This window comes from Lynx canadensis, chromosome B4 (genome assembly GCF_007474595.2).
Source record: "Lynx canadensis isolate LIC74 chromosome B4, mLynCan4.pri.v2, whole genome shotgun sequence".
NCBI lineage: Eukaryota > Metazoa > Chordata > Mammalia > Carnivora > Felidae > Lynx > Lynx canadensis.
The window spans coordinates 60,034,490-60,055,663 of record NC_044309.1 but is presented as its reverse complement, the minus strand read 5'-3'; the positions used below and the strand labels follow the sequence as shown (position 1 = coordinate 60,055,663).

The window sequence follows — 21,174 nt, the reverse complement described above, 5'->3', positions numbered from 1 at the left end:
ATGATTTGCTATATTCATATATTGTGAAATGATCACATCAGTCTATTCAACATTCATTACAATGCACAGTTATAATTTTTTTTCTTATGAGAACCTTCAAAGTCTACCCTTAGCAACTTTCAAATATACAATACAGTAATATTAACTATAATCACCATGCTGCACATTACATCCCTCAGGACATTTTTATTCCATAGCTGGAAGTTTGTACCTTTTAACCACCTTTACCATTTTACCTACTCCCCAACCCTGCCTCTGGCAAACACCAATCTCTTCTCTGAGCTTGATTTTGTTGCGTGTTGTTTGATTTCACATATTGGTGAGATCATACGGTATTTGCCTTTCTCTGATTTATTTCACTTAGCATAATGCCCTCAAGATACATCTAAGTTGTCACAAATGGCAAGATTTTCCTCTTTTGTGACTGAATAATCATTGGTATGTATGTATACAAATATAACACATTTTCTCTATCCATTTATCCATTGATGAACCCTTGGGTTATTTCCATGTCTTGGCTATTGTAAATAATGCTGCAGTGAGCATGGGGGTGCAGATACCTTATCCAGTTAGTATTTTCATTTTCTTATGCTAATACTTGGAAGTGGAATTGTTGAATCATATGTTCTATATTTAATTTTAAATTTTATTGAAATATACTTGACATACAATATTAGTGTCAGGTGTACAAAATAGTGATTTGACAGTTGTACACATTATGCAATGCTCAGCATGATAAGTGTAGTTGTGATTTGTCATCATACAAAGTTACCACACTATTATTGATATTTCCCATGCTGTACTTTTTATCCTTGTGACGTATTTTTTCTTCCTTGTGACTTTTCTTTTATTTAAATTTTAGTTAGTTACTATATAGTGCAATATTTTTTCAGGAGTGAAATTCAGTGATTCATCCCTTACATACAACACCCAGTGCTCATCAGAACAAGTGCTCTCCTTGGGGCACCTGGGTGGCTCAGTCAGTTAAGCATCTAGTTCTTGATAACAGCTCAGGTTGTGATCTCTCAGTCGTGAGATCGAGCCCCACATTGGGTTCTGTGTTGAGCATGAAGCCTGCTTAGGATTTTCTCTCTCTCTGTCTCTCTCTCTTTCTCTCTCTGCCCCTCCCCCACTTGTGCTTTCTCTCAAAATAAATATTAAAGAAAAAAAGAACAAGTGCCCTCCTTAGTACCTATCACCCATCTAGCCCATCTCCTACCCACCTCCCTCCATCAACCCTCAGTTTGTTCACTATCCTTAAGAGTCTTTTGTGGTTTCTTTCCCTCTGTTCTTTTTCCTCCCCTATCCATATGCTTATCTGTTTTGTTTATTAAATTCCACATATGAGGGGCATCTGGGTAGCTCAGTTGGTTAAGTGTCCAACTTCATTTAGCTCAGCTCATGATCTCTCAGTTCATGAGTTCGAGCCCCTTGTGGAGTTCTGCATGGACAGTGTGGAGCCTGCTTGAGATTCTCTGCTCCTCCCCCACCTGCACGCTCTCTCAAAATAAATAAACTTTAAAAAAATCCATATATGAGTGAAATCATATGGTATTTGTCTTTCTATGATTGACTTATTTTGCTTAGCAGAATACATTCTAGCTTCATCCATATCATGGTAAATGCAAGATTTCATGTTTTCAATGGATGAGTAATATTCCATTGTGTATGTATACCACATCTTCTTTATCCATTCATCATTTGATGAGCATTTGGGCTCTCCATATTTTGGCTATTGTTGATAATGCTGCTATAAACATTGGGATACGTGTACTCCTTTGAATCTGTATTTTTGCATCCTTTGGAAAAATACCTTATAGTGCAATTGCTGGATGGTAAGGTAATTCTATTTTTAGGTACTTGAGGAACCTCTATACTGTTCTCCAGAGTGGCTGCACCCAGTTTTTATTCCCACCAACAGTGCAAGAGGGTTTCTCTTTCTCCACATCCTTACCAACACCTGCTGTTTCTTGTGTTGTTAATTTTAGCTGTTTTGACAGGTGTGAGGTGGTGTCTCATTGTGGTTTTGATGATGAGTGATATTGAGCATCTTTTCATGTGTCTGTTAGCCAACTGAATTTCTTCTTTGGACAATTTTCTATTTATGTCTTCTGCCCATTTCTTCACTGGGTTATTTGTTTTTTGGGTGTTGAGTTTGATAAATTCTTCCTAGATTTTGGATACTACCCCCTTATCGAATATGTTGTTTGCAAACATCTCCCATTCCATAGGCTGACTTTTAATTTTGTTGATTGTTTCCTTCACTGTGCAGGAGCTTTTTATCTTGATGAAATTTCAATAGGTCATGTTTGCTTTTGTTTCCATTCCCTTCAGCAACATATCTGGTAAGAAGTTGCTCCGGCTAAGGTCAAAGAGGTTGCTGCCTGCGTTCTCCTCTAGGATTTTGGTGGTTTCCTGTCTCACATTTAGGTGAGAAGTCTTTCATCCATTTTGAATTTATTTTTGTGTATGAAAGTGGTCCAGTTTCATTCTTCTGCCTGTTGCTGTCCAGTTCTCTCAACACCATTTGTTGAGGAGACTGTCTTTTTTTTCCATTGGATATTCTTTCTTGCTTTGTTGAAGATTAGCTGGCCATATAGTTGTGGGTCCATTTCTTGGTTCTCTATTCTGTTCCATTGATCTATGTGTCTGTTTTTGTGCCAGTAGCATACTGTCTTGATTATAGCTTTGTAATACAGCTTGAAGTCCAGAATTGTGATGCTTCCAGTTTTGTTTTTCTTTTTCAGGATAGTTTTGGCTATTTGGGGTCTTTTGTGCTTCCATAAAAATTTTAGGTTTGTTTGTTCTAGCTCTGTAAAAATTGCTGGCAGTATTTTATTAGGGATTGCATTAAACGTGTAGATTGCTTTGAGTGGAATAGACACTTTAACAATGTTTGCTCTTCCAATCTGTGAACATGGAATGCTTTTCTATTTCTTTGTGTCCTCTTCAATTTCTTGCATAAGCATTTCATAGTTTTCAGAGTACAGATCTTTTACCTCTTTGGTTATGTTTATTCCTAGGTAACTTACTGTTTTTGATGCAATGGCAAATGGGATTGATTCCTTGATTTCTTTTTCTCCTGCTTTGTTATTGGTGTATAGAAATGCAACAGATTTCTGCATGTTAATTTTATATCTTACAACTTTACTGAATTCATGTATTAGTTCTAGCAGTTTGTGGAGACTTTTGGGTTTTCTATAGAGTATCATGTGTCTGTGAAGAGTGAAAGTTTGACTTCTTCCTTGCCAATTTGGAGGCCTTTTATTTCTTTTGTTGTCTATTGCTGAGGCTAGGACTTCCAGTATTCTGTTGAAAAACAGTGGTAAGAGTGGACATCCTGGTCCTGTTCCTGACCTTAGGGAGGAAGCTCTCAGTTTTTCCCCGTTGAGGATGATATTAGTTGTGGGTCATTAATATATGGCCTTTATGGTGTTAAGGTATTTTCCTTCTACACATATTTTCTTGAGGGTTCTTTTTTTTTTTTTTTATCAAAAAAGAATGTTGTATTTTGTCAAATGTTTTTTCTGCATCTATTGGCAGGATCATGTGCCCTTTTATTAATGTGGTGTGTCATGTTGATTGATTTGTGGATATTGAACCAGCCCTGCAGCCCAGGAATAAACTCCACTTGATCATGGTGAATAATTCTTTCAACATAATGTTGGATTTCATTTACTAGTATCTTGTTGAGAATTCCGCATGCACGTTCATCAGGGAATTTGTTCTGCAATTCTCCTTTTTAGTGTGGGGTCTTTGTCTGGTTTCAGAATCAAGGTAATCCAGGCCTCAGAATGAGCTTGGAAGTTTTCCTTCCATTTCTAGTTTTTGGAACAGTTTGTGAAGAATAGGTATTAACTCTTCCTTAAATGTCTGGTAGAATTCCCCTAGGAAGCCATCTGGCCCAGGTCTCTTGTTTGTTGGAAGATTTTTGATTACTGATTTAATTTCTCTGCTGGCTATACATCTGTTGAGATTTTCTATTTCTTCCTATTTCAGTTTTGTTAGTTTGTCCATTTCTTCCAAATTGCCCTGTTGCTTGGCATATAATTTTTCATAGTATTCTCTTGTAATTGTTTGTATTTCTGCAGTGTTAGTTGTGATCTCTCCTCTTTAACTCATGATTTTATCAGTTTTGGTCCTTTCTCTTTTCTTTTTGATAAGTCTGGCTAGGGGGCTATCAATTTTGTTAATTCATGCAAATAATCAGCTCTTTGTTTTATCGATTTATCCTACTGGATTTTTTGTTTTGTTTTTATGTCATCTATTTCTGCTTTAATCTTATTTCTCTTTTTCTGCTGGCTTTGGGCTTTATTTCCTGTTCCTTTTCTAGCTCCATTTGGTATAAGGTTAGGTTGTGTATTGGGAAACTTTCTTGCATCTTTAAATAGGCCTGAATTGCATTATACTTCCCTTTTAAGACTGCCTTTGCTGCAAATGGTTTGGATTGTCATGTTTTCATTTTCATTGACTTCCATGTATTTTTTAATTTCTTCTTTAATTTACTGGGTAACCTTTCATTCTTTAGTAGGATGATCTTTAATTTCCATGCATTTGAGGGCTTTCCAAATTTTTTCTTGCAGTTGATTTCAAGTTTCATAGCATTGTGATCTGAAAATATGCATGGTATGATCTTGATCTTTTTATACTTGTTGAGGGCTGACTTGTAACCCAGTATGTATGTGATATATTCTGGAGAATGTTCCATGTGTACTTGAGAAGAATGTGTATTCTGTTGCTTTAGGCTTTAGGATGAAATTTTCTGAATATAGCTGTTAAGTCCATCTGGTCCAGTGTGTCATTCAAAGCCATTGTTTCTTGTTGGTTTTCTGCTTAGAGGATCTGTCCATTGTTGTAAGTGGGGTGCTAAAGTTCCCAACTACTATTGCATTTTTATCATTCAATTTCTTTATATTTGCTATTAATTGATTTATATATTTTGGTGTTCAAGTTGGGGGTATAAATATTTACAATTGTTGGATCTTGATGGATACACCCCTTAATTATGATATAATGCCCTTCTTTATCTCTTGTTACGGTCTTTGTTTTAAAATCGACTTGTCTGGTTTATGTATGGCTACTCTGGCTTTCATTTGACATCTATTAACATGATAGAGGGTTTTCCATCCCCTCATTTTCAATCTGCAGGTGTCTTTAGGTCTAAAATGTAGGTAGCATATAGATGGATCTTGTTTTGTGGGTTTTTAAAAATACATTCTGATACCCTATGTCTTTTGATTGGTGTATTTTGTCCATTTACATGCATAGTGATTATCGAAACGATATGAATTTAGTGCCATTGTGTTACCTGTAGAGTTGGTGTTTCTGATGATGTTCTTTGGTCCTCTCAAGTCTTTTCTTGCTTTGTTGCTTTGGTCTTTTTTTCCCCCTCCACTCAGAATCCCCCTTAAAATTTCTTGCAGGGCTGGTTTAGTCATCATGAACTCCTTTTTGTTTGTCTGGAAAACTTTTTATCTTTCATTCTATTAGAATGATAGCCTTGATGGCTAAGGAATTCTTGGCTGCATATTTTTTCCCATTCAGCACGTTGAATATGTCCTGCCACTCCCTTCTGGCCTGCCAAGTTTCCATGGACACGTCTGCTGCTAACCTTATATGTCTACCTTTGTAGGTTAAGCATATTTTGTCCCTAGCTGCTTTCAGAATTCTCTCTTTATCTTTGTATTTTGCAAGTTTCACTTTGATATGTCACAGTGTTGACCTGTTTTTGCTGATTTTTGAGGGGAGTTTTCTGTGCCTCTTGGACTTGAATGCCTGTTCCCTACCCATATTATAGTAGTTCTCAGCTATAATTAGTTCAAATAAACCTTCTGCCCCCTTTTCCTGCTCTTCTTCTGAGACTCCTATGATACCAATATTGCTTCACTTTACGGAATCACTAATTTCCCTTGCTCTACCCTTGTAATCTAATAGTTTTCTTTCCCTCTTCTTTTCAACTTTATTACTTTCCATAATTGTATCCTCTATATCACCTCTTTTTTCCTCTGCTTCTTTAGTCCTTGTTTTGACTATATCCACTCAGTTTTGCATCTCAGTTATAGGCTAACTAGTTTTTATTTCAGCCTGACTAGTTTTGGGGCCTTTTATCTCTGCAGCAAGTGTGTCTCTTATGTCTGCTATGCTTTTTTCAAGCCCAGCTAGTAGCCTTAGGACCATTATTCTAAATTCTTGTTTGGATATATTGCATATATCTGTTTTGAGCAAATCCTTAGCTGTGATTTCTTCTTGACCTTTCTTATGGGAAGAATTCCTCCATCCTGTCATTTTGGCTAAGTTTCTGTCTTTTGCATGTTTTGAAATCTTGTTGTGTTTCCTGCCACTGAGAGTACTACTATATTAAAAAGGGATCATACACTGCCAAGGGCCCGGCACTTCAGGAAGTGTCTCTGGTGTGTGCTGCGTGCACTCTGCTGTTGTGTTTTGGCTGCTCTTTCTCACTGGTCAGTCCTCTGCAGAGCTCCTCCTTGCTTGCAGTGGGGAGTTTTTGGAACTTTAACTAGGTATGCTTTGATTTGTTTGTTGAAAGAAGCCTAGAAAAAAAAAAAGGAAAAAAACCTGACCAAAAAAAAAAAAAAAAAAGAAAACAACAACAACAAAACAAGAAGGCAATCAAAAAACTCTAAGTCTGATTCCAAGGAAAAAGAAGAAAAAGGAAAGAAAAAGAAGCCTGATTCCCCCTTTCCACCCCCCAGTCCAAAAGAGAGAGAGAGAGAGAGAGAGAGAGAGAGAGAGAGAAGAAAATGAAAAAAACAAGCAAAAGCTATAGGCCTGGTTTCCAAAGGAAAAGGAAGAAGAAACTAAGTCTGTTCCTATTTCCACCAGAACTGCAGGTGACACTTTGAAGCACTCTATGATCAGTACGTTTTGTCCATGTGGGGTGCTGTGCTCATCTTCTGGAGGAGGGGCCCACTGGGCTGGCTCAGAGTCAGTTCTGCCTCAGTAAATGAGCAGTTGCCAGGCACAGGGTGGAAGAGTTTGGTGTAAGTGCGTCCCACCTCCTCTGGGGGCCACTGTGTTGCTCTCTCAAGTCCCACCGTGTTGATGTTAAGGGAGAAATAGTGCCACCTCACTGTCTCATCCCTGGACAGGGGATCTCACAACCCTGCTGTTCAGTAAGCTCTCACAGAATGATGGGGACAGTCAGCATGCCCTGCAGCACAGCTCTCCTGCATTTTATCTTTAGTGCGTGGCTGGGTTTCAAAACTCGAAATCTTAAAGCACCCAGCACCACAGACCTACCCCCTCCTCCAAAGTAGAGCCTCTCCATGCTGTGTCTGGTGTCCTTTGTCCCAGAAAAACAGTCCTACACCTGTGTGGCACATGGAATCTATAATGTGGTACCACAAAAAGTAGCAATCAGGTTATCTGCCCTCTGTGCACCATGATGAAAGGTATTTTGCTGGTGCCTGCAGGGTCTTTTGTCCTTGGAGAGGACAAATGTACTGCAGGAAGGGGAATATTCTCTCTCAGTGTGACCCTGAGATTCCTACACCATGCTATGCACTCTGTGGCCAGTGCCCTCCTTCTCTCCAAGGGTGTGTACCATAGCTTCTCTCCAGAGAAAGTCACGCACTTCCAAAACCTCAGAGTTTGAGCTCCACACACTGTTTGCAAAAAACCTGTGGCACTCAATACCTCTTGTTTCCCAGTTTGTGGTCCAGAGAGGTTTCTCTCTCATGTGAACTTGGTGCCACACTCTCTCAACCCCACTCTCTTTCTCTCCCTTTTGTCTCTCTATTGAAAGGGTTCCTTCCTCCCTCCATGGCACCACCTTGTTTTTCTTTCCCCCAATTCACTTCCATGCAACTCATCACACTGTCTTCCTCCAACAGTGGAGATCCTTCTGTCAGTCTTCAGACCAATTTCCTGGGTGTTCCAAGTGATCCGACCTCAATACCAGCTGTGTTTGAGGGACAAGGGAAGCCCAGGGTCCCCTTACTTCTGCACCATCTTAACTCCTGCCCCCAATTTGTGACTTCTTTAAAACTGGAAATTTGTGCCTCCTTATCCCTTTCACCTATTTCACCCATCCTTAGTCCCTGTCCCCTTTGACAGCCACCAATTTGTTCTCTGTATATGTGAGTCTATTTCTGTTTGTTTGGTTCTGTTTGTTTTTTTTTTTTTTAATTCCACATATAAGTTAAATCATATGGTATATGTCTTTCTCTGACTTATTTCACTTAGCATCTTGCCCTCTAGGTCCATCCATGTTGCATGAATGGCAAGACTTCATTCTTTCTCATAGCTCTTCTTTCTCATAGCTGAATAATATTCTATCATGTTTATATACCACACCATCTTTATCCATTCTTCTATGGATGAACACCATGGTTGCTTCCACATCTTGTCTATTGTAAATAATGCTGCAATAAACATAGAGGTGCCTATATATTTTTGAATTAGTGTTTTCATTTCTGTTGGGTTAATACCTAGCAGTGGAATTACTGTATCTTTTTTGTTAATAAATGGACTCATATCACATTTATTATTCTTGCTTTTTATTTTTATTTTTAAAAAATGTTTTATTTATTTTTAAGAGAGAGAGAGCAGAAGCAGAGGAGGGGCGGAGAGATAAGGTTTAAGAGAGAGAGAATGCAGAGAGAGACATCTGAAGCAGGCTCCAGACTCTGAGCTGTCAGCACAGAGCCCGACGTGGGGCTTAAACCCATGAACCTTGAGATCATGACCTGAGCCAAAGTCAGGTGCTTAACTGACTGAGCCACTCATGTGCCCCTACTGTATCTATTTTTAAGGAACCTCCATGCTGTTTTCCATAGAGGCTGTATCAATTTACATTCTGACCAACAGTTACACAAGGGTTCCCTTTTCTCCACACCCTTGCTATTTGTCATTCTGACTAGTGTGAGGTGGTATCTTATTGTGGTTTTGATTTATATTTCCTGATTATTAGTGACATTGAGTACCTTTTCATGTAGGTGTTTGCCACCTGTATGTCTTTGGAAAAATGTCTATTCAGATACTCTGCCCATTTTTTTTTTATTGGATTGTTTGTGATTTTGTTGTTTGCTATTGTCTGTGTTCTTCATATACTTTGGATATTAATCCCTTATCAGATATGTAATTTGCAAATATTTTCTCCCATTTAATAGTTTTTGTTGGTGGTTTCCTTGCTGTGCACAAGCTTTTCAGAGTGAGGTTGATTAGATTCAAATTTGTAATCTATTTTAAATTGAGTTTTGTGAGTAGTGTAAGATGGGCTCCAATGTCATTCTTTTGCATGTGGCTGTCCAGTTTTTCTAATACCATATATTGAAGAGACTGCCCTTTCCTCATTGTATATTTTTGGCTCCTTTGTTGTGATTTAATTGACCATATATCCATGGATTTATGGCTGGGTTTTCTGTTCTGTTGATCTATGTGTCTCTTGTTATGCCAATACCTTAATATTTGATTATGTAGTTTTATAATACAATTTGAAATTGGGAAGCATGATGCCCCTAGCTTTGCTCTTCTTACTCAAGATTGCTCTGGCTATTAATTTCTTTTGTAGTTCCATATAAATTTTAGTATTGCTTCCTTTATTTCTGTGAAAAATGCCATTGGAATTCTGTTAAGGATTGCATTTTTTTTAAGGTTTTTAAATGTTTATTTATTTTCAGAAAGAGAGAGAAGGCATGAGAGGGGGTTGGGCAGAGAGAGAGGGAGAGAGAATCTCAAGCAGGCCCCATGCTGTCGGCGTAGAGCCTAATGTGGGTCTCAAATTCACAAACCATAAGATCATGACCTGAGCTGAAATCAAGTCGGATGCTCAACTGACTGAGCCACCCAGGCACCCCCAAAGATTGCATTAAATATGCACATTACTTGTGGTAGTATAAACATTTTTAAAATATTTGTTCTCCCAACCTATGAGCATGGAATATCTTTCTGTTTGTTTGTGTCATCTTTAACTTCATTCATCAGTGTTTTATAGTTTTCAGAGTACAGGTGTTTCTCCTCCTTGGTTAGGTTTCTTCCTGGGTATTCTATTTTTGGTGCAATTGTAATTGAGATTGTTTTCTTAATTTCTCTTTCTGCTACTTTATTATTAGTGTACAGAAATGCAACAGATTTCTGTATGTTGATTTTGTGTCCTGTGACAACTGAATTCATTTATCTGTTCTACTAGTTTCTTAATGGAATCTTTAGGATTTTTTCTACACAGTATCATATTATCTGCAAATAGTGACAGTTGTACTTTTTCCTTATAAATTTGGATGACTTTTATTCCTTTATCTTGTGTGATTGCTATGACTAGGACTTCCAGTACTATGTTGAATAAAAATGGTGAGAAGTGGACATCCTTGTCTTGTTCTCATTCTTAAGGGAAAAAGATCTCAGTTTTTCACTATTATGATGTTAGCTATAGGTTTTTCACATATGGCTTTTATCATGTTGAGATATGTTCCCTCTAAACCTTTGTCTGAGGGTTTTATCATAAATGGATGTTGCACTTTGTCAAATGCTTTTTTTGCATCTATTAAAATGATATGGTTTTTATTCTTTCTCTTATTGATGTGATGTATCACGTTGATTGATTTGCGAATATTGAATCACATTTTCATTCCAGGAATAAATCCTACCTTATCATGGTAAATGATTTTTTAAAATGTATTATTGGATTTGTTTTGCTAACATTTTGTTGAAGATTTTTTTTTTAAGTTTTTTATTTATTTTGAGAGAGAGTGAGAGAGAGCGAGAGAAAGCAGATGTGTGAGCATGACCGGGGGAAGAGAGAATTCCAAACAGGCTCTATGTGCTGAAAGCCTGATGTGCAACTCACACCCACGAACTGTGAGATCATGACCCTAGCCAAAATCAAGAATCAGTCACTTAACCAACTGAGCCACCCAGGCACAGCTTTGTTGAAGATTTTTACATTTATCAGAGACATTGGCCTGGAGTCCGCACTTGCTTGCTTGCTTGCTTTCTTCCTTTATTGTAGTGTCTTTATCTGGCTTTTAATGCTGGCCTCATAGAATGAATTTGGAGACTTTCCTTCCTCTTCTATGTTTTGGAATAGTTGGAGAAGAATAGGTATTAACTCTTCTTTAAATGTTTGGTAGAATTCACTTGTGAAGCCATCTGGTTCTGAACTTTTGTTTAATGGGAGTTTTTTGATTACTGGTTAAATTTCTTTGCTGGTAATTGGTCTGTTCAAATTTTCTGTTTCTTCTTGATTTGGTTTCTTGAGCTATGTTTCTAGGAATTTACCTATTTCTTAGGTTATCCATTTTTTTGGCATGCAATTTTTATAATATTCTCTTATAATCCTTTGTATTTCTGTGGTATTTTTTTTCATTTCTGATTTTGTTTATTAGAGTCTCTCTCTCTCTGTCTCTTTCTCTCTCTCTCTTTGATGAATCTGGCTAATTTTGTTGATCTTTTCAAATAACCAGCTCCTGGTATCATTGATCGGTTCTATTTGTTTCTATTTTATTTCTGCTCTACCCTTTATTTCCTTTCTTCTACTGGTTTGGGGTTTTGTTTGGTCTTTTTCTAGCTCCATTAGGTATAAGGTTAGGTTAAGATTTTTCTTGCATCTTGAGGCAGGCCTGTATTGCTATAAAATCTTCTCTTAGAACAACTGTTGTTGCATTCCAAAGATTCTGGATCATTATGTTTTCATTTGCAGTTGTCTCCATGTATTTTTTTATTTCCACTTTGATTTCTTGGTTGACCCACTTATTGTTTAGTAACAAGTTATTTAACTGCATACATTTGGGTTCTTTCCAGATATTTTCTGTGGTTAATTTCTAGTTTCATAGCATTGTGGCTGCTATGAAAAAATGCATAGTATGATTTCTATCTTTTTGAATTTGTTGTGACTTGTTTTGTGGCCTACTATGTGATCTCCCAGGAGAAATTTCCATGTTCGCTTGAAAAGAATGTGTATTTTGGATGTTCTGGATATATTTGTTAGATGCATCTGGCCTGATATGTCATTCAAAGCCACTGTTTCCTTGTTGATTTTGTTTGGTTGATTTATCCATTGATGTAAATGGGGTGCCCAAGTCCTCTACTATTATTGTATTAGTATCAGTTACTTCCCTTAGGCTTATGTATTTATGTATGTAAATACATAATGTATATATTTGTGTATGTATATATTGCTTTATATATTTTGGTACTTTCATGTTGGGTGCATAAAAACTTACAATTATTATATCTTCTTGTTGGACTGTTTCCTTTATTGTTAGGTAGTGTCCTTCTTTGTCACTAGTCTTTGCTTTAAAGTCTATTTTGTTCAGTATAAATATTGCTACCCCACCTTTGTTTTCACTTCTATATGCATGATAAATGTGTCCTTAGTCCTCTCCTTTATTCCGTATGTGTCTTTAGGTCTGAAATGAGTCTCTTGGAGGCATCAGATAGATGGGTTTTGCTCTTTTTTTTTTTTTTTTTTTTTTTAACCATTCTGTAATCCACTGTTTTTTGATTAGTGTATTCAGTCCATTTACATTCAAAGTAATTATTATAGGTATGTACTTCTTGCCATTTGGTACTTGTTTTGTGGTTATTTTTGTAGTTCTTTATTCTTCTCTTGCTCTCTGTTGTGGTTTGTTGGCTTTCTTTAGTGATTTGCTTGGGTTCCCTTCTCATTATTTTTTGCATATCTATTACCTGCTTTAGATTTGTGGTTGCCATTGGGTTTATATATAATATCTTATGCATATAACAGTCTATATTAAGTTGATGGCTGTTTAAGTTTGAACCCATTCTAAAAGCATTCTAAATTTTTACCACCTCCCGCCATGTTTTATGTACATGATGCCATACTTTACATCATTCTATTTTGGGAACCTTGTGACTAATTTTTATTTATTGTTTATTTAAAAAACTTTTCCTTTTATTTAAATTTAAATTTTGGTTAGTTAACATACAGTGCAATATTGGTTTTGGGAGTAGAATTCAGTGATTTATCATTTACCTACAACACCCAGTGCTCATCATAACAAGTGCTCTCCTTAGTACCCATCACCCATCTAGCCCATCTCTCACCCACCTCCCTCCATCAACCCTCAGTTTGTGCTCTGTTGTTAAGAGTCTCTTGTGGTTTGTTTCCCTCTCTTCTCATCCTACTCCCTTCCCATATGCTCATCTGTTTTATTTCTTAAATTCCACATATGAGTAAAATCATATGGTATTTGTGTTTCTATGATTGACTTTTTTTGCTTAGCATAATACATTCTGGCTCCATCCATGCCATGGCAATGCAAGATTTCATTCTTTTTGATGGCTGAGTAATATTCCATTCTATGTATATATCATATTTTCTTTATTCATCAGTCAATGGATATTTGGGCTCTCCATAGTTTGGCTATTGTTGATAATGCTGCTATAAACATTGGGGCACATGTACCCCTTTGAATCTGTATTTTTGTATCCTTTGGGTAAATACCTAATAGTGTGATTGCTGGATAGTAGAGTAGTTCTATTTTTAGTTTCTTGAGGAACCTCTATACTGTTCTCCAGAGTGGCTGCACCAGTTTGCATTCCCACCAACAGTGCAAGAGTTTTCTCCACATCCTTGCCAACCTGTTGTTTCTTATGTTGTTAATTTTAGCTGTTTTGACAGGTGTGAGGTGGTGTCTCATTGTGGTTTCAATTTGTATTTCCCTGATGATGAGTGATGTTCAGTATCTTTTCATCCTTGACTGACTTTTATAGCTGGATTTAATTTTACTGCTTTGATCCTTCCTACAGTTCTTCCTCTTGCTGGTGGTCTTTCCTTTCCACTCAAAGAGTCCCCTTGAACATTTCTTCTAAGCCTGGCTTAGTGTGATGAATTCCTTCAACTTTTGTTTGGGACACTATTGATCTCGCCTCTATTCTGAATGGTACACTTCCTGGATAGAGTATTCTTGATTGGCAGAATTATTTTTCTTTCAGCATTTTGAATACATTGTGCCGTTCCCTTCTGGCCTGCAAAGTTTCTGCTGAAAAATCTGGTGACAGTCTTATGTCTTATTGGGGTTTCCTCGTATGTAACAAGTTGTTTTTCTTACTGCTTTTAAGATTCTCCCGTTTAACTTTTCACATTTGCATTATAATTCTGTTTATTGTTGTTGTTAAGTAGAACACAAATAATGCATTTAAGGATCTGTACTCAGACCACAAAAAAGGGAAAGAGAAAAAAGAGCAGAAAACAGAAAATAGAGGTAATAACCATTACCATGTGATTTATGTGGTAAATAACAGATTATCATGTTCAACCATGCAATTTTCCTTTGTTAGTCCAGCAATGCAAGTCTTACCATGAAGCTCACCGATGCCCTTGCATTCCAGGATGTAGTTGCATGCTTGCAGGGAGTTAGAGTTCCTGCCAGATGTCTGACTCTGAGAGGAGTTACTATGGCTAGAATCACTTTTACTCTAAGATGACAGAACTTCATATCCCAGTGCTTAACTTTTTTTTTTTTTTTTTGCCAAGATGATCTTTCCATTTCTCAGCAATATAACTTTTCACCAAGACTAATCTTGGAGCATCACTCACCATAATAAGCCATAATGATTTACTGCCTATTAATAGCAATGAGGACATAGGCAGCCAGAAATTGGTGTGAAGGTCAATGGTGTGCTTGGAATGATTACTAGAGAAGTCTTTAAAATCTCCTTCACCTCAACTACTGTAGTCACACCACGGCGTTTGGTCTTTATCTCTTAACTTTAGCCTGCATGACATAGTTATAATTGTTTTGAAACTAGATGTTCTGTGTAGCCTAATAGGTTTACATTTTCAGCATCCACTGCTTGCCCCTCTACAGTTTCCATTACTAGGATCCATAGGAAAATTCACTCCGTCCACAGCGATGATGGCCTTATGAAAGATGCACACACCCTGGTCATAAACGGCAGCTCCTTGTAGGCTTGGCTCTCAGACCACAGGTGGCAGTACTTGCTGAAGATGGGCTTGCAGCCCTCTGGACCTACCTGCACGTAAACTTGCAGAACGTGATGTGCTCTTGTTGGAAGTAATGGTGCAGATAGATGCATACGTGGCACAGGAAGAGAAGATCAGGGCTCTGGGGAGTGCCTAGCAGATCTTCAAACTGCTCATTGGCCAGGATGGCATTAGTCTGGTACTGTGATGCAAGTAGTTGGACATCTTAGTCACGCTCTAGGGCAGGGGCTTGCACAGAGGGATGGAGACAGGCTCATAGGCTGCAGGCCGGCCTCAGGGATCCACAGCAGGCAGAGCACAGTTGGGGCCAGCAGCCCAGCTGAGCCCACAGTAGCATCCATCCTGGGCCAAGGCAGACTATGATTGTGGCAGGATGGGGCAGGATGCAATAGTGTCAAGGACTCTGAGAGGCCTGCTTCACTGTCTCCTCTCCTGCACTGTAGGTTTGGTCTGTCCGTGAGAGGAGGTGAATTCAGGATCTTCTTATATTTTGAGCTGGAGTAAATGAGATGTTTTAAGAGTTCTATTAAGTTATGTCTCCATAATCTAGGTTTCTCATTTTAGCATTGTCTTTTGAACAAAACCAAAAACCAAAAGCAAAAAACACCATAATGTATTTACTCCCAAGGTAAATGGGACTGATCTCCTCCTGGACAGGAATAAATATGGAAAACACTACCTAAATGTGAGCTTAAGAACCAGCACTGCCTAAGAAAATACATCCTAAGCCAGAGATACACAGCTGGACAAGAACTTAAGACAACTCTTTATGGATCCCTAACCACACACTCGAGCAACAGACAGGGTCTTCCAAAGCAACTAATGGCTGGGTATTAAACAAAAAAGGTGACCAATGTTAAAAACACATCACACAACCTGCTACTCCTCACTACCCTCTCATTCCCCCAAAAAACAATAAAAAAATAAGACTCCACACTCAAGATAGCTAAACCTACAATTCTCAGAAATCATCAACTATTATAAATTACAAGTTTTCCATTGCCGTTACTGCATATGTCTCTGTTCTTTCCATTGGCCCTAGACCATTAGGCAGCTGGCTGTTTTTGACATCATTTCCCTTTCAAGGGTGCCTTTAAATCCAAGTTTGGTCATGTAACTAAAACCTGGCCAATCTGTATACTCCAGCCTGGTGGCCACAGGAAAATCTATGTGAACCAAGTTGATCCAAAGGCCCAAGCAATGGACATTTTTGTGTGAATTACTAGGAAATAGAGAAGCTCTCTTTCCATTGAAATTGCAAGGTAGAAGAAGAATATGTGCTGGGAACTTCTGAGTGTCTTATGGGGAAGAAGGTGGTTACAGCAGTTAGCATATCTTCATAAACATGCACAAATATATACAGAGAGTAATGTAGTTCAATCTATCTCTCTGCTCAGTGGTTTGAGAAGAGTGGATTTTCTTGTCTGTATTTCCATTTTATTTATTTTTTAATTTGAAAGAGAGAGAGAGAGAAAACACAAGCAGGGGAGAGGGGCAAAGGGAGAGCTAGAGGAGAATCCCAAGAAGGCTCCATGCTCAGCGCAGAGCCCCACATGGGGCTCGATCCTGCAACTATGGAATCATGACCTGAGCCAAAATCAAGAGACAGATGCTCAACTAACTGAGCCACCCAAGACACCCCTATGTTTCCACTTTAGAAAGTAGTTAAGGATATACCTTTTTTGGAAGAGGTCTAAATATTAAGTTTAAAAAACTTCAAACTAGTAATTATTACAAAATATATTTAATTTCACTCTTTTCATTACCACAAAATTTTTAAAATACTAATATACAGACAAGAGCAAGTGAACTGGAAAAGAGGTAAAAATTGTATAAAAGACGAAGCTAAGCATAGGAATGTAGGAGCAGTGACACATATACACACTCAAATGAATTCAGAAAGCATATTCCATCCATGTTAAAGTCTAAAGTCAACTTTTACTGGAGCCACATCTGGAAAGCTCCTTAAACCAAAGTTCTTACATGGGAAGCATCTTCCCAGACTTCTCTTAAAAAGCATTTCTCATAAAACAGCCCACACCAGAGACACAGTCCTAATCTAAACACAAGTCATAAATGCCTCCCCTAGGCCCCATAGAACTTGGAAAAATTAATGAAAACTATGCACTATAGAAATGGAAAAGTGACACCTAGTGGCCACATGGCAGTTTTCCATTATGGCTTTCCTGCCTTGCTGGTAACTGCTTGGCAAATCTGAATTTCCAATTCCTGAGCCAAACAATGACCTACCTGAGTGGTAGATATCTCTTTAGAGCAGGATCTGAAATGACACTACTAAACATGGTCCAATAACTAGGTAGTGGTTGTTTCATTTACTGTGCCCAGACTCTACAGAAATTCCTCAAAAAATATGACTAATACAGACTTTCCCATTAAGAAACTGTAATGAAATACCTTAATCCCACTTACTTACCAAAAGCCTCTATGCTCTATTTTTCTTTCAATTTTTCAACAGATTTCCAAATTTAGTGGCTACAATAGAGTGTCAACATACACCCGAAGTTTGATTTCAGGCTATCATCATCTAATAAAATATCTGATAGCATCTTCAGGTTCACTAGTTTCAAAAAAGTTTTAAATTTGACACATAGAGGTTCAGTTATTTGACTGTACTAAATCAAGGATCAATAAACAATTGTTCCTTAAGCCATAGCAGTTAGAGGTAAATATCATAGTTATGGTATAACCTTTGGTCTACTTCAATAATATCCATCTAATAAAATGTTTTAGAGCAGCACTGTCCAATAGAAATATAATGTATTCCATACGTGTAATTTAAAATTTTCTAGTAGCTACATTAAAAAAGTAAAAAGTAAAATGTTGCTGTTTTCTATAATTCAGTATATCCAAAATACTTGTCTAAGTGATCAGTATAAAACTGGTTTTTAAAATGTATTTTTTACATTTTATTTTTTTTGGGGGGAGCCCATGCAGGGGAGGGGTAGAGAGGGGAAAAAGAGGATCCCAAGCAGGCTCCATGCTGTCAGTGTAGAGCCCTACATGGGGCTTGAACTCACGAACTATAAGGTGATGACCTGAGCAAAAATTAAGAGTCAGATGCTTAACTGACTGAGTCACCCAGGCGCCCCTTTATATATCATTTTTAAATTTTATTTTTAGGAAGCTCTACGCCCAACATGGGGCTTGAACCCAACCCCAAGATCAAGAGTCACATGCTCCACTGGCTGAGCCAGCCAGGCATTACATTATAAAATTGTTAACGTGATATTTTGCATTCCCTTTTTTATACTAAGTGTATGGAATCTGGTGCTATCTCAATTTGCATTAGTGACATTTCCAGTGCTCAACAGCCACACATGGCCTGTGTCTATCATACTGGACTGCACAGTTCTAGAGTCTGACCCTAATACTCAAGTCCTGTAGATTAGAATCACAGAATCAGAACTGGAAGTAAACCTAGAGGTCAAGCCTCTTGTACAGACAAGGAGCCTGAGGTACAGAGTATTTAAATGGCTTATGTGAGGTCACACAGCTTAATTTAGGCTGAGTAGGCTCTTCAGCTTCTACGCTCTTGTCCCACTCCACTCCATTATTGTAGGTAATTCTTAGACTTAGAAAAAAAATTACTCTTTTTATGATTTCATTCAATGTACAGATGTTTGAAATTGCAGGAAATGCAGGAAATTAATGAATAGGAGAAAAATTAGTTACATGGCAAACCATAAAAATATCACTCCTAACAACAATTCAACATAAATGCAACACACTTTGGAGAAAACACTAATCTCGGGAGAGCTACAGCTATCATACGCTGCATGGACTGGATTCTGGATCCAGGACAAGATCTACAGAAAAATCCTAGAGTGGATTATTAAAGGATCAAAGCATTCAATTGGCTATCTGTCCACTGTTCTGTGGAATAACCCTTCCTCTTGCAAAGAGGAAAAACTGTTACTATGCCAGGCAGCAATGGCCTGCTTCTAGAAATTCTGCCTCCCAGATCCTTGCATCATAAAGCCCCTCCACTTTCAAGGCCATCCAGCACAGTGACCCATCTTGCTACCACTGGCTGAGTTCAACTCCAGAGGCCATGCCCAACCTGCAATGGTTTAGCCCCACAAAAATGTTATGTTGGTAAGGCCTCTGACTTAAAGAACAGCAACTCATTCCTGCTTCTTCAGATGGAACAGTCATGCTTAGGCTGTTGCAAACCAAGGTCCTTAATCTCATAGGGTTTCTTTGGCTTATTCTAAACCTGAGTGTGTCTCAAGTTCCAGAACCAGGAGTGGGGCTGACCTTCTAACATTGCTGGAACACTGTAAGTGCTGCAGGACACGGTGATACACTGTTGCCCACATGGCCACTGCAGCTGTCCCACTTGAAGGGAACATGTGCTTTTGGCCTATTGCCTGTTGATATGTTTGCCATTAACATGTCTGACAAAAGTTCTAACTTATTACGTACAGCCTAAAGAAATATGCAGAGTCAAAATAATGCTTTGTTTTGGTGAGAGGCTCTGAGGGAGATCTGTTGGGAGGTAGAGCACCACCTAGAGGAAGAAAACGGCATTGGGTCCCCTACTGAGCCTCAGGCTTCTCCATTAGTTTCCTAGCCTATCTTACTTTCCATTCGTGGGGCACCAAAAAAAAAAAAAAAAAAAAAAAAAAAAAAAAAAAAAATATATATATATATATATATATATATATATATATATATATATATGGAAACACACTGGGTAAACTAGAAAGAGCAATTAAAACATAAGGTATAATGAAATTATGATCTTCAAAAAGGTAGATATACATGTATTATCTTAAATATTCTTCTTGTACTCAGTTTAAGCCACCTCTCAGTTACAAATTTGGAGATCATTTTTTAACTAGTAATTATAGCTAGAAAATTGGTTTTTACATTCTTTCTCATTGCCTCATAGTTTCAAAATTATACTTAGCCTTTACATAACTACCTTTGGCTACAGGCAACAGTAACCATAGTTGCCTAATCTAGAAGGCCACAGCTATTTCCTGGGTCAGTCAATTCATCATTTAACCAGCGAAACCAGTGCTTCCCCAAATGTGTATAAAGAAACTGGTTTATACACATTAAACATTTCAAAAATACGAATTTAATTGTGACTTTACACAAGACATTTATCCTGCCTGGGCTTGTTTTTTTCCTCCATGGCTAATCCTTCACTAAGCACCTTTACTGCATCAAAAACTGGTTTTAGATATAATGAAAATCTTGATTGGTTATGTTAACAGTAATTCTTACATGCAAAGGTTAATTACCAAGAACTAGGACTAAGGTCTTCTGTAAGCAAAGTTGAAACTCTCCCAGCTTTTTTTTTTTTTTTCCTGAGTTTTAAATAAATCATCTCACTTAAAGTCTATCTCAAGTGCTTCACTAAGCATAAATACCCTGTATCCAAGTCTACAACGACTGAATACTGTATTCATTACAATTATGAGCACCGATTATATCATTTCTTACATGTTCAAGTACTCGGTTTTCTTAAAATATTTAAGCCCTATTCTCAACTAAGGAAATACACAGGAAATGGTGATGTTCCAATTTACATAAATCTGCTATTATAAATCAATTATAAATGAATCTTAGACACAATATATTAAATTCCCCAAACTTAAAAATTGCATCAGAAAATAAAAACAAAACCAAAACAAGGTGTATGTGATATTCTTGGTTAGAAATATTTTAGCAAAAATACAGCAACTAGTGGGTTTTAAGCCATTTCACTGAGCCAAGGGGTCTGTAGGAAATGCTGAGCCATTCTTTGTGAAGGGAAACCTCACATTTCCCCCATACTGCTGTGAAAGGTGCAAATCTATAAAAATTGGTAGACCATTAATAGGAATAAAAGATAAGAACAGTATCAATACAGAGCAGAAGATTGTACAGTTTTTTTTTGTAAATGAAATGCTTTATCACATTCCTAATTTTTAGAGTTAGAAAATCAAATGCTAGAGTGTCCAGTGGATATCACTGATGTCCCCAGGGTCTCCCAGGCCCCCTTCTGCTTCAAAGTAATTCATGAAGGCAGCCATGGCTGTGTCGTCATTGTCACACAGGGCATCAAAATCCAGCTGGGCACCTTGGCCTATCAAATTAAAATACAGACTCATGTGAGTACATTTGGAGGTTAAAAGAGGAGTATCATTAAAAATGGCAAAGCAAGCAAAAAAAGAGATATAAATCAAGAAACAGAGTCTTAATTATAGAGAACAAATTAATGGTTACCTGAGGGG

At 37.6% G+C, this 21,174-nt stretch overlaps 1 protein-coding gene and 1 pseudogene across 2 annotated transcripts in view; both read right to left on the bottom strand.

Moving 5' to 3' along the window:
- Positions 1 to 14,205: 14,205 nt before the first annotated feature.
- Positions 14,206 to 19,342, bottom strand: LOC115518672 (annotated as a pseudogene).
- A 1,254-nt stretch (positions 19,343 to 20,596) lies between these two features.
- ARNTL2 (aryl hydrocarbon receptor nuclear translocator like 2) overlaps positions 20,597 to 21,174 on the bottom strand; it is an 80,440-nt gene continuing 79,862 nt past the window's right edge. For both annotated transcript variants that reach the window (XM_032593937.1, XM_032593938.1), the window contains one exon: positions 20,597 to 21,026. In XM_032593937.1, the coding sequence (XP_032449828.1) occupies positions 20,890 to 21,026 (137 nt within the window). In that variant the 3' untranslated portion in view covers positions 20,597 to 20,889. The remainder of the gene's footprint in view (positions 21,027 to 21,174) is intronic.